The sequence below is a fragment of the Cebus imitator genome, unplaced genomic scaffold (assembly GCF_001604975.1).
Source record: "Cebus imitator isolate Cc_AM_T3 unplaced genomic scaffold, Cebus_imitator-1.0 Scaffold359, whole genome shotgun sequence".
Taxonomy (NCBI): Eukaryota; Metazoa; Chordata; class Mammalia; order Primates; family Cebidae; genus Cebus; species Cebus imitator.
In genome coordinates this window covers 778,638-792,071 of record NW_016107674.1, presented here as the reverse complement: position 1 = coordinate 792,071, position 13,434 = coordinate 778,638, and the positions used below count along the sequence as shown (strand labels likewise).

Below are 13,434 nucleotides of genomic sequence, written 5' to 3'. Positions count from 1 at the left end.
AAGAGTGAAACTCCGTCTCAAAAAAAAAAAAAGAAATGTTCAACAAAACTATTTTATACATGAAAATAACCTGAGAAGAATACTAGCCCCCTGAACAGAAGTAAAAAGAAAAAGTAGTAGTGACTCTCAATCAGAAATTTTAGTTTTGTAAGAGAAAATATATACTATGAAGATGTTTGTCAACCTGAGGATGAGAATGCACTTTAAAAAGCTGATAATTAGCAAGGAATTAAGATCCAAAACCAGTAAACACTAATTATGACTTGCTTACACAGAAACAGCTTCCTGTGGATCAAGAGCTTTAATTACAACCTAGATCTATTATCTGAGCACTGTCTAACCTACTTTCAAGTTCCCTCGGAACTACTCAGAAAGGATATGAATACAATTTGGACACTTAGACAGTTTTAGGACATAGATTGGAAAATAGTTTGGCTTATTTGCTTAATTTTTGCATTGAACTACATTATTTAAAAGAGAGACATTCATATATAGGCGAAGAATAAGACTGCATAGGAGGCAGTTTCAGATGCCCTTACCAGAGCATATCACTGCAGTAGTTACATCTGGGATAGCCACCGGGCTCCCAACATTCTGCACATATCAGAGCCATTCTTCCCAAAACAGACAAAGGTCTGAAAGGCCAACGTCATTCTACAGCCTGTCAGACAACAGTTATGGTGCAAATGGACAGATCTAGCTGAGCCAAATCTCAAGGCACCCGTACCATACATTTTCCTGCCACTGTCGTTGGCATACAGTGTTATTCCAAGAAGAATGGAATGTTAAGATTGGCTTGATGCCCATCAGAGAGGACAAACATGAGACTCATTCTTTTACTTCTTATACAGCCGATAAACATATTTATCCTCTTGATACAAGGCATTAGGCTTGGCTTCCACTTTTCACCCTTTCCAGTATTTTAGAGACTCATAACTAAAAACTTTTAACTGTTTATAAGAAATCCAGATCCTATCTTCAGTTTGTAAATTCCTATCTTCCTCAGGTACATCTCATCTGTACTTAGCTTGGAGAAAATCTTAGACTGCTAAGGAAGAAAAACAGAACTCATATACTCAAATGCAGGTTGGTTCTCATTCTCACAAAAATGCTTACGAGTATAGGCAGATCTCATTTTACAAATGAGGAAATTGAGGCTTGGAGAGGTTAGGAGAGACTGACAGCTGGATACCTCTATGACTAGACCTACCCACACCAACGTTGCTCTTAGATTTCACTGTCTACTGTCCCTGAGTTTAAGGGGAGGGTCTGCAATCTCTACAACCTCAGTGCTTTTCATAGTACTGGGTACATGGCTGAATGAACAAATGATTTCCCTGCTAAAGAAAAAACCTCTAATACTAATAGTCCCATTATCATTTAATCATAATTACACCTACATAGTTAAAAGAAAATTTAGTGGCCTTAAGGGTTTATCCTACAACTCTAGTTCAAGAGTTATCTGAAGATTTAAATTGGGGATGGGAAGGGTATTAACAGAAAGCAGCAGCTGTTAGCCCTGGAGTCTAGGGAACTCATCGGTTTGGAGGATGGGGTGGGGTGAGGATAGGGGGTGTCATCTGCAGGTTCTGAGACTTTAGTGGAAACTGCATTAGCAAAAGGATGCCAGATGAAGCCCTAAATAATCCACAGGGAGAGCAAATCACATCTTGCTAAAACCCTATCTCACCAGAGACTAATGATAGGAAATTTACTTGGGTCCCTGCTGCTCACAGTGCACCATGTGAACAGTCCTTACCTTCTGGGCAAGCTCCGTGAAGACCTGGGCAAGCACAGAGAGCAGCTTCGCAGTACTACGGTGAGTTGCCAAAGATATGGTCAGGAAGAAGAGGACAAGGTCTGAGTAGCTGGAGAGGACCGGCAGGAGGCGCACCAGCAAGGAACAGGATTGGCTGAAGAACTGAGATCAAAACAAAACAAAAGCCCAGCTCACACTGCTTGGCGGGTACCAGGTTTCCGTTCTGGAACTAGATAGTGGTGGTAATTGCACAACATTGTGAATGCACTAACTAGTACTAATGGCAAGTTACATGTATGTGTTTGTAACCCCCATCCCACCCTAATACACACAGCTCACTGAGATTTCTTCATTTACATAAATCATCACAAAAGTACACTTTAAATTCTCAGACTGACGTCTCCTTTGGCTCACAATGTTGGTTTTTAAAAAAGAGAATGTTGGCCAGGCACTTTGGGAGGCCAAGGTGGGTAGACTGCCTGAGCCCAGGAGTGCAAGACCAGCCTGGGCAATGTGGTGAACCCCATTTCTACAAAAAAAATACCAAACCAAAAAAACATATAGCCAGACTCCATCTCTTCAAAACTTTAAAAATTAGCTGGGTATGGTGTTGCATGCCTATAGTGCCAGCTACCTGGGAGGCTGAGGTGGGAGGATCACCTGAGCCCAGAAGGTGAAGGCCACAGTGAGCCGTGATCATGCCACCACACTCCAGCCTGGGCCACAGAATGAGACCTTGTAAAATAAAATAAAATAACTTTTTATGTATGAAAATTTTACATTCTTTTTTTTTTTTTTGAGATGGAGTTTTGCTCTTGTCACTCAGGCTGGAGTGCAAAGTCTCGATCTTGGCTCACTGCAACCTCCGCCTCCCAGGTTCAAGTGATTCTCTTGCCTTAGCCTCCCAAGTACTTGGGATTACAGGTGTGCGCCACCATGCCTGGCTAATTTTTTTGTATTTTTAGTAGACACAGGGTTTCACCATGTTGGCCAGGCTGTTCTTGAACTTCTGACCTCAAGTGATCCACCTGCCTTGGCCTCCCAAAGTGCTGGGATTATAAGCATGAGCCACCACGCCCTGTCTTTTTTTGTGTATGTGAGATGGAATGAGACCTTGTACAATAAATTAAAAAATAAAAATTAAATAAAAAATAAAGTAGGGCTGGGCGCGGTGGCTCAAGCCTGTAATCCCAGCACTTTGGGAGGCCGAGGCGGGTGGATCACGAGGTCAAGAGATCGAGACCATCCTGGTCAACATGGTGAAACCCCGTCTCTACTAAAAGTACAAAAAATTAGCTGGGCATGGTGGTGCGTGCCTGTAATCCCAGCTACTCAGGAGGCTGAGGCAGGAGAATTGCCTGAACCCAGGAGGCGGAGGTTGCGGTGAGCCGAGATCGCGCCATTGTACTCTAGCCTGGGTAAAAAGAGCGAAACTCCGTCCCAAAAAATAAAAAAATAAAAAACAAAAAAAATAATGTTTATAAATAAATTCTATTGCTGATTCAAAGTTAGCACTAGAGGCAATGCTATAGAATAACATACAATGCCGTACAAAGTAAGTTGCTTCTCTGGACTTACTGCAGAGACTACAACTACTTACTCTGTTGGCTTACTGTAGTGGAAATGGTGTTTACAGAAGGTGACCGCTAAGCCTCAGTTGATAACATCATCTATCATTAACATTAAATACTTGGGAGTATGTAAGATATGAAAGAATCCTAATATAATGGATATTCTGAATGCTTACCAGTTTTGCACTTATGCATCTTACAATTAGCTAGCAAGCCCTAAGCTTTTCAAAGCTTGTCAATGACTTTGCACATATAAATAAAGATACCAAGTTTTTGGTGATGGTGGCACTGAGGCCTGCTCTGGGACTTAACCACATGGAGTGAGGTGACGCCCACTCTGCCTTTGCTCAGTGCATTGGAAAAAGCTTGTAAGGAACAGTTACTTACCAGGTGCTTTGCTGCTATGCCATCCTCACCGTACGATTTCAGCCTCTCCAACAGCTCAGAGATGGCAGAAATTATTTTCTGCACATGTAAAGTGCTCACATCGGCCCAGAAGTCATCCTCTAAGAGTTTTGTTAGATGTCCTGACTGCAGTCTCTCAAAGCCTGCTGCCCATTCATTCAGAGAAAATAACATGATGAATAACAGAAAACAAATCCTTTCATCTCTATTCATGCAGACATCTGTTTCTAACATTCACCCTTAACTATTTAGCCACAGAAATAAATCATCAAATACAAAAATTAAATCAGGCATGAAAGTAATTTCTGCCTGATCTCAGACATACCACACTCTTCTTGTGGGCTTGCTTGGTCAGTGTTCTCTTCTGCTTTTTCATTCTTTCTTTCTTCTAAGTTCTGAATGGCACAGAGGATGGCTCGGATGGCAGTTTCCATTTGCTCGAAAAAATCTTCCACAAACCCTTCGTCCAACATTTGATTTCCTAGTAAGTAACAGGGTGCAAAACAAACATATAAATGAAAGACACCAATCATTTGGTTTAGTCCGTCTGGAAATCATTAAAAATACTCATTTACTGATGAGCTACTTGTCAAGCTGTGCCAGATAAAAAGAAAAGAGACAAATTCCTTGCCTCGATAAACCTACAAGTTTATTACCTTGTATTAAAACAATTTTACTAAAACAATGTAAAAAAATATAAAAATAACTGTTAAGACAGTATGAACATTAACTTAGTCCAAACATCAGCTCCAAGCTTTTTTAATCTAAGGGAAAACTAACAGACAGTGAGTTTGTGCTGCCTTCCTATGTGTACTACAGAGTATGTAGCAGGCATTCAAACAAATGGGGCAAAAGTTAAGACCTGTGGATTTCAACCGCATCTCCCTGCCTCAGAACCCTGGACAGGTACATGTAGACCAAAACATAATATGTCTTTAGGATAATGAGACTTACATCTGCAAGACATCATTTCTGTACTGGGCTTTTATTCCCTGACTGAACAATATTCCTTACCTCCTTGGCTACCTGAAGTAAGTAAATGTGTCTTCCAGGTGGTAAAGTCAGCCACGGCTTTACTAATTTCTCCTCTTATATATTCCAGACTTTCAACTAGTGCCATCTGTGAGTCTCTTTGCTCAACCTCCATCCCTGGAAGAATGAACAAGGACTCTAGGCCCTGCAAATGAACTGACATCTGGGACAAGCAACTCAGTGCAGAAGAGCAAACTTCAAAATCTTTCCTGCAACAGAAATGCCACAATGTTGAAAAGAATGCACTACAGTCCCCACAAACACACACCCCTCCCTCCAACCACTACAATGTATGCAAGGTAGAACACACCCTATCTGAAGCTTACAGCTGAACACATGCCACAAAGTGCTGTGCAGGTCCACTGAGTAACACAGGACTGAAGCACAATTCTTTTCATAATTTTATTCCATTACTGAACACCTAGGTTTAGTAATCAAATAAATTAATAAACACCTAGGTTTAATAATGGAATAAAATACTAAACACTTAGGTTTAGTAATGGAATAAATTACTAAATAAATTACTAAACTTATTCCATTAAGACTAATGATATTCCATTATCATTAGTCTTTGGTGCAATAGGCTTTTGTTTTGGACCACCACAAACAGTAGGATGTGATTTGCTCTCCTTGAGGATTATTTAGGGCTTTGTCTGGCATCTTTTTGCTAAGGCTGTTTCCACTAAAGTCTCTAGAACCTGCGGATGACACTCCCTATCCCCTCCCCACCCCATACCCTAAACCGACTGAGTTCCCTAGACTCCAAGGCTGTCTAACAGCTGCTGCTTTCTGTTAACACCCTTCCCTTCCCATCCCCAATTTAGATAAGCACAATAAGAACCTAAGCACACAGAGAAGAGTGAAAAGACAGACTCACGTACCAAGAATGAAAGAGAGTCTCACAAGACTGCTGCCTAATTTTGTCAATGTCAGCTTTCACTGTTGTAATGGTTTTTAGCATCTCTGTTAATCTCATAGTTGACTGTTGCCAAAGCTGATCCTGTTTCCGCATCCGGCAACCAAAGGGCAGCTGAATTCCAGGAACTGGAGATGGGTAGCTCAGACTGGAGGGAATTAGGTCTTGCATTACTCCACAAAGTTGTCTGCTGCTAAGTTCTGGTCCTTTAGGGCAGGGGGCAGGAGGATGACCCAACGCCTGGGCATTGCCATGGCCTGGAGCTGGCTCCACACTGGGGCAGCACTGGAGGAGCCAGGAGAGCTGCTCGAGCAGGATCTGGCACTGCATGGCCAGGTGCTGCAGGCGCTCAGTCCACTGCTGCACGCCATCCTGAGGAGGAAAGGCCACGGGGTAGGCCAGGGGTCCCGTCAGTCTACTATTAATTTCTTGCACACAGCTGAGGAGGTTCCTATACAGAGAAACCCATGGGAAAAACACAATGAATGGCACCTTAAACCATGTTACTATATTGTTTTAAAAGAAATTTGTGTTTCTGAACAAGCCTGGGCTTTTCCATATAGTCAAGAAGGAAGAATCTCCCAGATAGGTAAGAAGTCTGTTAAAATGCCACCCAAAGTACTTAAACCCATCCCTCAGTCTTTCAAGAAAAGCATCACAACACAATCACACCACTACAGAGACTTCAACTAGGATTATCTAGTAAATATACTGTACTTTGCTACATAAACCCTAATGAATGGAGCAGGAAATACCTGAAGCTAGAGTGAATAGTCTGGAAGTACTATCTCTCAGCTACGAATCTATTCAACAGATGACGACAACCTTCCTAACTGTCCTCATGTCTTAATTATCTGTTTCCATTGAGGAGCCTCCATGTATGACTCAGCAGATCACAAAAGCTTAAGTAACAGAAGCAGACTCAAATCTCATCTGTGCCCGAGACTGGGACACCCTAATACCATGAACATGACCCTATCTAGCAGCCCACATGGACTTTCAGCAACATATATACTCATTCCAGACACAGGTATAGTTCACCCATGACAATTTTCACTGCCTCATGCAGCCCCAAAATCTCCCCAGCTCCATATTCTCACGAGGTATATAGTCAGAACCCAGAGGGAGAGGGCCACTAGAGGCGTATCACTTAAAGCAAGGGGCAGAGCCGGGAGAAACCCTACCTGCCTCTTTGGGCCTTAAATTCATTTCACAACTGAAAGCATGTCTTATTCCTCTCCCCATATGTGGCAACTCTGAGCTGACTGACCCAATTCTTCCCAATAGCCCAACTCATCAGCTGATACCTGAGGATGATCCACTGCTCACTAAGCGTGGTCAGGGAGCGCCGCTGTCGGACAAGCATCTTCATCAAATGTGCTGAGAACCCTCTGCACCGCTCTGCGTTGCCCATGCCCATCTCCTGGCAGGAGAAGGAAAAACATGCTGAAGGGGCTGCTGGCAAACCCCACCCACAGTTGTGCCTCTAGAAAGTTGTTTCTGGACTCTTCCAGGGGAGGAGTCCCTTGCTAATGTTAAGTGACAGACATGCACTCTAAAGGTGATATATTCATTTTTTTTCTTTGAGCAGTGTTTCTCCAATTATGCTAGCACAGATCATCGATATTCCATAGATAGGAACTGGATTTAACTCCAAAAATCCATTTATTAGTGGTCTTTTTCTCAATTCACAAAGGGAAAAAAGATCTGAACATGGCATTCTCAATTTGAGGTTTTTCTTAATTTTTCTTAAACATTTGGTCCTGCTGGCAAGTGTAACAGAATTAAAGATGCTCTCTGACTTTGCAAAGAATTACACTGATTTATATTTTAAGTTTAAGGATACTGCAAAAAGCTCAGTTCCACTAACAAGCTGTTATCACTTAACAAGGTCTGAGAATGTGGCCTGGGATGAACAGAATAAGAGCTTTCCCTGGTCCCCTGCAAGTCTCACGTTCTATCATTCTACCTTGGCAGGAGTTGCTAGTGCTGTGTTAAGCCTGGCATGCCGTGCGAGAGAGCGATAAAAATACTTCTGGCATCCATCCCATGAAGATGAGATTTCTGTGAGCAGCCTGGAAAAGATATCAACATCATTTACTTAATTAAAACCACACTCTCCCACCCCAGATCCTAAAACTCAGAGATTGGTGTATTTGGCCATAACCAAGAGTCAGCTGTCTGAATAGGTTTTTTCCATGAGGACTCATTCAGTGAGGCACTCATTAGTTCTTTACTTAACAGATGTATTTTATACTCAGCACTGGAAGTATCATGAGGAAATAAATTATGCTGACAATATGGTTTCTTCAATGAAACCTTCTTCTTTTGGCAGTGGAGGCTAGGGGGTCATAAATTCTGATGCCTACAGGGGCCAGGCAAATAATGTAAGAGAACTAAAGACAGCCAAGCACAAAATGATGCATGGCAGTGACAGCTGACCTCAATGTGAGGCAGACACGGGGGTTGCTGAGAGATCAAGTAAGCTGGAGAGTATGTGTCCTATCAATAGAAGGAAACCACTATTTAGCTACAGCACTGCTGACTGGGGATACAAGCCCACTTGGCAAATTTTCTTGAAAAACTGAAAATCCAGAATGCTTATGTAAAATTTCCCCTGTCTACAATGTTCTGTTGAATTCAAATTTAAATCCCTGGGAGGGCCAACTGAGTAAAGAAAACACAAATGTGTACTATACCCAGCTCATGCAAAGCATCATTCACAACACTCTCTGCTGTGTTGTAGATAGAGGTAGCTCTGCCTGTCTCAACAGCGTATGGACTCACAAATTCAAGACATCTTAGAACTTATGAGGGATGTATGTATATAGAGCAACTAAAAATATGCCATTTCCCCATAGATTTCCACATGTATGATCAAATGAAGTGAGCAGACCTCAGGAAAATCAAAAGAAAAAAAAAAAAAGAAAGGAGGAGAGGTGAATGCAAGGAAGAAAGAGAAAGAAAAGAAATGGGTTTTTTTGAGACAGTCTTACTTTGCTACCCAGGCTGGAGTACAGTGGCACAATCGTGGCTCCCTGCAACCTCCGCCTCCTAGGTTCAAGCGATTCTCCTGCCTCAGCCTCCTGAGTAGCTGGGATTATAGGCATGTGCCATCATGCCTGCCTAATATTTTCTATTTTTAGTAGACACAGGGTTTTGCCATGTTGGTCAGGCTAGTATTGAACTCCTGACCTCAAGTGATCTGCCCACCTCAGACTCCCAAAGTGCCGGGTTTACAGGTATGAACTGCACCCAGCCTCACACTTTCATTTGAATGTTCATCAGGAATCAGATCCTGAGCCAGGCACTTTTGTTAAGTGGTAGCCAGAGTGGTACTGCTATTCCCATTTTTGCAAATGAAGCCAAGGATTTCAATTACCTGCTCCATTTATAAGCAAGGAAAAAACAACGAAACCAGACAAACCTCGAATCAGCCTCCTGAGTGTTGCTGACGATGGACAATGCGCTCCGGAGATCTAACGGGTGAAGATGAAGCATCTCTTGAGGATTTTTTGAACGGGCCCATGCAAGACCTTTGCGATATGACAGACCTAGGAAATAAACCGCATTCACTTAAACAAAGATACTTAGTAGAGACCAGATGTGCCTGCTCTCCCCTGCTACTCAAAGCAAAATCTTCTAAACAGCATCACCTGAGAGCTGGTTAGAAATGGAGACTCTCAGGTTGCATCCACAGCAAATCAAACAGGATCAGCAGCTGCACTTTAACAAGATTCCCCTGGTGATTCATATGCACATTCAAGTTTGAGAAGCACTGCTCTCTATGCTATGCTGCAAGCATATGGTACACAGCACGTGGTGATGGAAATTTTAAGAATATAGATTCTGAGAAACCTCATACAAAACTGGAAATATTTGGGAATCAGCTGGCTGGTCGTAGGATTTTCCTGCATGAGTGGAACTCTTAGAATGGCATTTCAAAACCCTGCCTGTACTTTCTGTTGTCCACCATCTCAACTGTCTGGAATTTCCCCCAAATCAGTCATGTTGTTTCTCTTCCTAAAAGTTGGTGACTACATTTCATTGGGTTTCAAGTGAGACCCTTACCAATTTTTGCAAGGTGTTTAAAGAGGTCTGACAAAGCTCGCTGCTTTTGCATGAGAATGTGCTTGGCTTCTGACCGCTGCTTCGCCTTCTCTGCATAGGGTTCCACCTTTAAGCTCTGTAGCTCACTCACAGAGGAAATCACTTCACCTGTAAGTGAAAACAGGCAGGGGAGGGGGGCAATAAGAAAACCCAGGGGTTTAGTAATGTGTTTAAGTTACCCAACACCAGGGACCTTTTGGAGAACAATGGCCAAGAATCATTCATCTTTATACTGAGTACTTAATCTAGTCCCTAGCATTTTAAAAAAATCTCACTAAGTGTTTTAAGCAAACTGGTCAAGGTGCATGGAAACAGAAAAATCACACAAAGGACTTCAAATCTCTTGACAATAAATGACCCAAACAACAGCAGTCATTCTTTTGTATTTAGGGATTTTATAATCAATCAAGCAAAATGCACTTACCAAGCACCAACTATGTGAAGTACATTATACTAGAAATTTATAATCACTTGAAGGAAATTTCTGACTGCTATGTACTGAGTTTCCACTTGTAGCTGGTACATGGTAAATTCTCTTTTCAACTGCAGAACTTCAGAAGCACCTATTTGTAGCTCCATTTTACAGACTTCAGAGAAAGGCTCAGTGAGGTGTACTCACTATCTGAAGGCCATGTAGTTAATGAGTAGATGAGCCAGGACTTGAACACTGACCTACCATACTCCAAAGCCCAAGTTCTTTCTATACAGCACCAACCTGCCTTCCTGAATACATGTGGGTACCAATAACACAAGGGTGCTGCTTTCCTGCCACAGGCACTATTCCAGGCTGGGCTGTGTCTTCCCTTCCCCCTCAATTCATATGCTAAAGTCCCCCCCCACCCAACCTCAGAATGTGACTATATTTGGAAACAGCCTTTAGAGAGATAATGAGAATGGGCTCTAATCTGACTGAAGTCCTTAAAAGAAGAGATCAAGACACAGAACACACAAATCAAGAGTGACCACGGGAGGACACAGTGAGAAGCTGGCCACGTGCAAGCCAAGGAGATAGGCTTCAGAAGTAACCAACTCTGCTGACACCTTGATCCTGGACTTTTAGCCTCTGGAAATGTGAGGCAATGAATTCCTCACACTGAAGCCACCCAGTCTGTGGTACCGTATTAAGGCATCACTACCAGCCAAATACAGGCAGTTATCGATGAGCACAAGGACACCAAAGACAACAGACTGACAGTGTGGGAGAGTTAGAGGATGAGGGAGGCTTTACATCACGCTGCACATCCCTGGTCCAAGACATGCACGTGGATCTGTTTTCCACGCACCCCCAGCCTCAGGCTTGTGTCACCTTAAGCAACAGGCTAGCAAGTTTTAAAAAGGAAGAGCTCCCTGAGATCAGACGAAACCTCATTAAAGGAAGGCCAGCCTCACTGACAGCACACTCACCATGGGTGGGCGGTAGATGGGGTGAAGGAGGTAGTCGGAGACTGCCAGGGGCCCAAATATTCTATTAAATTCTGTATTCCCTTCCCAGCTATTGCTGTGTACACTATGAGCAGGTCTTGGCTCTCACATTCCCTGAGCGAAGATAGTCTGAGAAATGAACTGCTGTGCGTCTCTGAAGTGAAGCAAGCAAGAGGATGGGGATGAATCTGCCTTTTCCTCAAGTGAGACAACCTTCTGACAGTGGGGACCCTCTGTGCCTTTACCCAAATGCCAGCCAATAGGAACTAGTGCAGACAAGGCTCTCATAAAAAATGGCACAGTACCAGGTTACGTGAGAGGACAACAATGTGAAAATTATGACTGTGTGCTCTCAGTAGGCTCCTGTGCCTGGCTCTGTGGGATTTTAAGCCCACTTGTGTATTCAATCAACTGTTCAACACTGTACAAGATGTCAAAAAAGGACATAGGTACCACATTCTCAGACCTCCTGGGCCACTGGGGAAAACAGAAAGTTCCACCCTTGACCTGGCTGCTGGCACCCACCTATGAACTGATCGAGGCCCTCCACAAGGTGAGGCAGGGGACTCTCCTTCATGAAGGTCAGGCACATCTTCATCATGCGTTTCCTGAGCTTTGGCAAGCGACGCAGAAGTTCCCCTTCCAAGGGGGAAGGAGCAGTGCCCTGACACCACTCTGGAATTGTGGCCTGTGAGACAAAGGACAGGTTAGCCTCGCTGCCAAGAATGACGGGCATCATTTTAAACTGCATGAGAGCTAGATTTAACTGTTGCACACAAACACATCCCTAGTTCAGCAAATATTAAATTACCATCATCTCCAAAGTCACATGAGAACAAACGTAGCATCACTAAAATTAAGGGACATACTATGGATATTTAGAAAACCATGTTACTGCTCTATATGAGATCAACATAATGGAAGGACCCCCATACCCCTACATCCAGCAACGCTTATTACGATAGCCACGAGGAGACTCCAGTTCTGAATGGCGAACAGAGTGGAATGAACAGTAACACCGCTGCCCTTAAGGTGCTGAGCCACATTGTGTTTCTGATATACCAGCCAGGCGAAATCCATCCTACTCCTATGGCCATTTACCCCTAATTAACAGTTCAAATTTCAGGAATTTAGATTTCCTTTCTTCTTTTTTGAGACAGGGTCTCACTTTGTCACCAAGGCTGAAGTGCAGTGGCCCGATCTTGGCTCGCGGCGACCTCCACTTCCCAGGTTCAAGCAATTCTCGTACCTCAGCTTCCCAAAGAGCTGGGATTACAGGCATGCATCACCACACCAGGCTATATCTTGTATTTTTAGTAGAGACAGGATTTTACCATGTTGGCGAAGATGCTCTCAAACTCCTGGTCTCAAGTGATCCACCTGCCTTGGGCTCCTAAAGTGCTGGGATTATAGGCAAGAGCCAACGCACCTCAGACACAGGAATTCAGACATTATATGAAGGGAAGAGCTTTTGTCCATCAGGGGCATATTTTCATTTTTTTGTCCTGAGGAATAACCTGAAATTACTATGCTGTCATTAGCAAATCAAAATTGTTGATTAGAATGACAGAAGCAGTGAGCTGACAAATACAGTCAAAAGAAAGTAAATTTGGTAGCCATATCGTGTCTCTTCAGCCTTATGTCTATATGTTCAGTTTCTATTATGAGTTTTGAACCACTAAAATAACAAAAATAGCTTAAGGACTTTCATTACTAACTCTGTGAACCCCAAGTAGGAAATACAGTAAGAAGGCAAAACTAATTACTCTTAAAATTTTTTTTTTTTTTTTTTTTGTGGAGAGACAGGGTCTCATATGTTGCCCAGGCTCGTCTCAAATTCCTGGGCTCAAGTGATCCTCCTGCCTCAGCCTCCCAAGGTGCTGGGATTACAACCGTGAGCCACTACACCTGCCAAGAAATTACTCTCTGGAGGAGTGCTTTCCGATCCTGAAGCTCCCCACACCCAAGGACATGAAGCAGGAACATCAATTCTATAACAGACCTGCTAACTCAAGATGTATCACTGTTAAGTTTTTGGGAATTTTGCAAGCCAAATCTTAACTGTTGGTGCTGGAAACTGCCGTAACAGAAGTATTTACACCACAGTAACTATAAACCAGCACATCACGGCACACATTCACACTCTGTGCAGCAGCTTCCTCACGCGGTAGCCCACAGGCAGTTTCAATGGCATATTCTTAAACTGATGCTTCAAATCT

General features: G+C 43.0%; 1 protein-coding gene across 1 annotated transcript in view; it reads right to left on the bottom strand.

The window, feature by feature from the left end:
* Window positions 1–13,434, bottom strand: part of MDN1 (midasin AAA ATPase 1) — a 176,290-nt gene that overhangs the window by 25,308 nt on the left and 137,548 nt on the right. The window contains exons 72-81 of the mRNA XM_037730790.1: window positions 11,741–11,981; window positions 9,755–9,901; window positions 9,111–9,237; window positions 7,653–7,758; window positions 6,991–7,106; window positions 5,649–6,134; window positions 4,750–4,976; window positions 4,061–4,216; window positions 3,718–3,881; window positions 1,760–1,921 (exon numbers count right to left, since the gene is read on the bottom strand). Coding sequence (XP_037586718.1) covers window positions 1,760–1,921; window positions 3,718–3,881; window positions 4,061–4,216; window positions 4,750–4,976; window positions 5,649–6,134; window positions 6,991–7,106; window positions 7,653–7,758; window positions 9,111–9,237; window positions 9,755–9,901; window positions 11,741–11,981 — 1,932 coding nt within the window. The remainder of the gene's footprint in view (window positions 1–1,759; window positions 1,922–3,717; window positions 3,882–4,060; window positions 4,217–4,749; window positions 4,977–5,648; window positions 6,135–6,990; window positions 7,107–7,652; window positions 7,759–9,110; window positions 9,238–9,754; window positions 9,902–11,740; window positions 11,982–13,434) is intronic.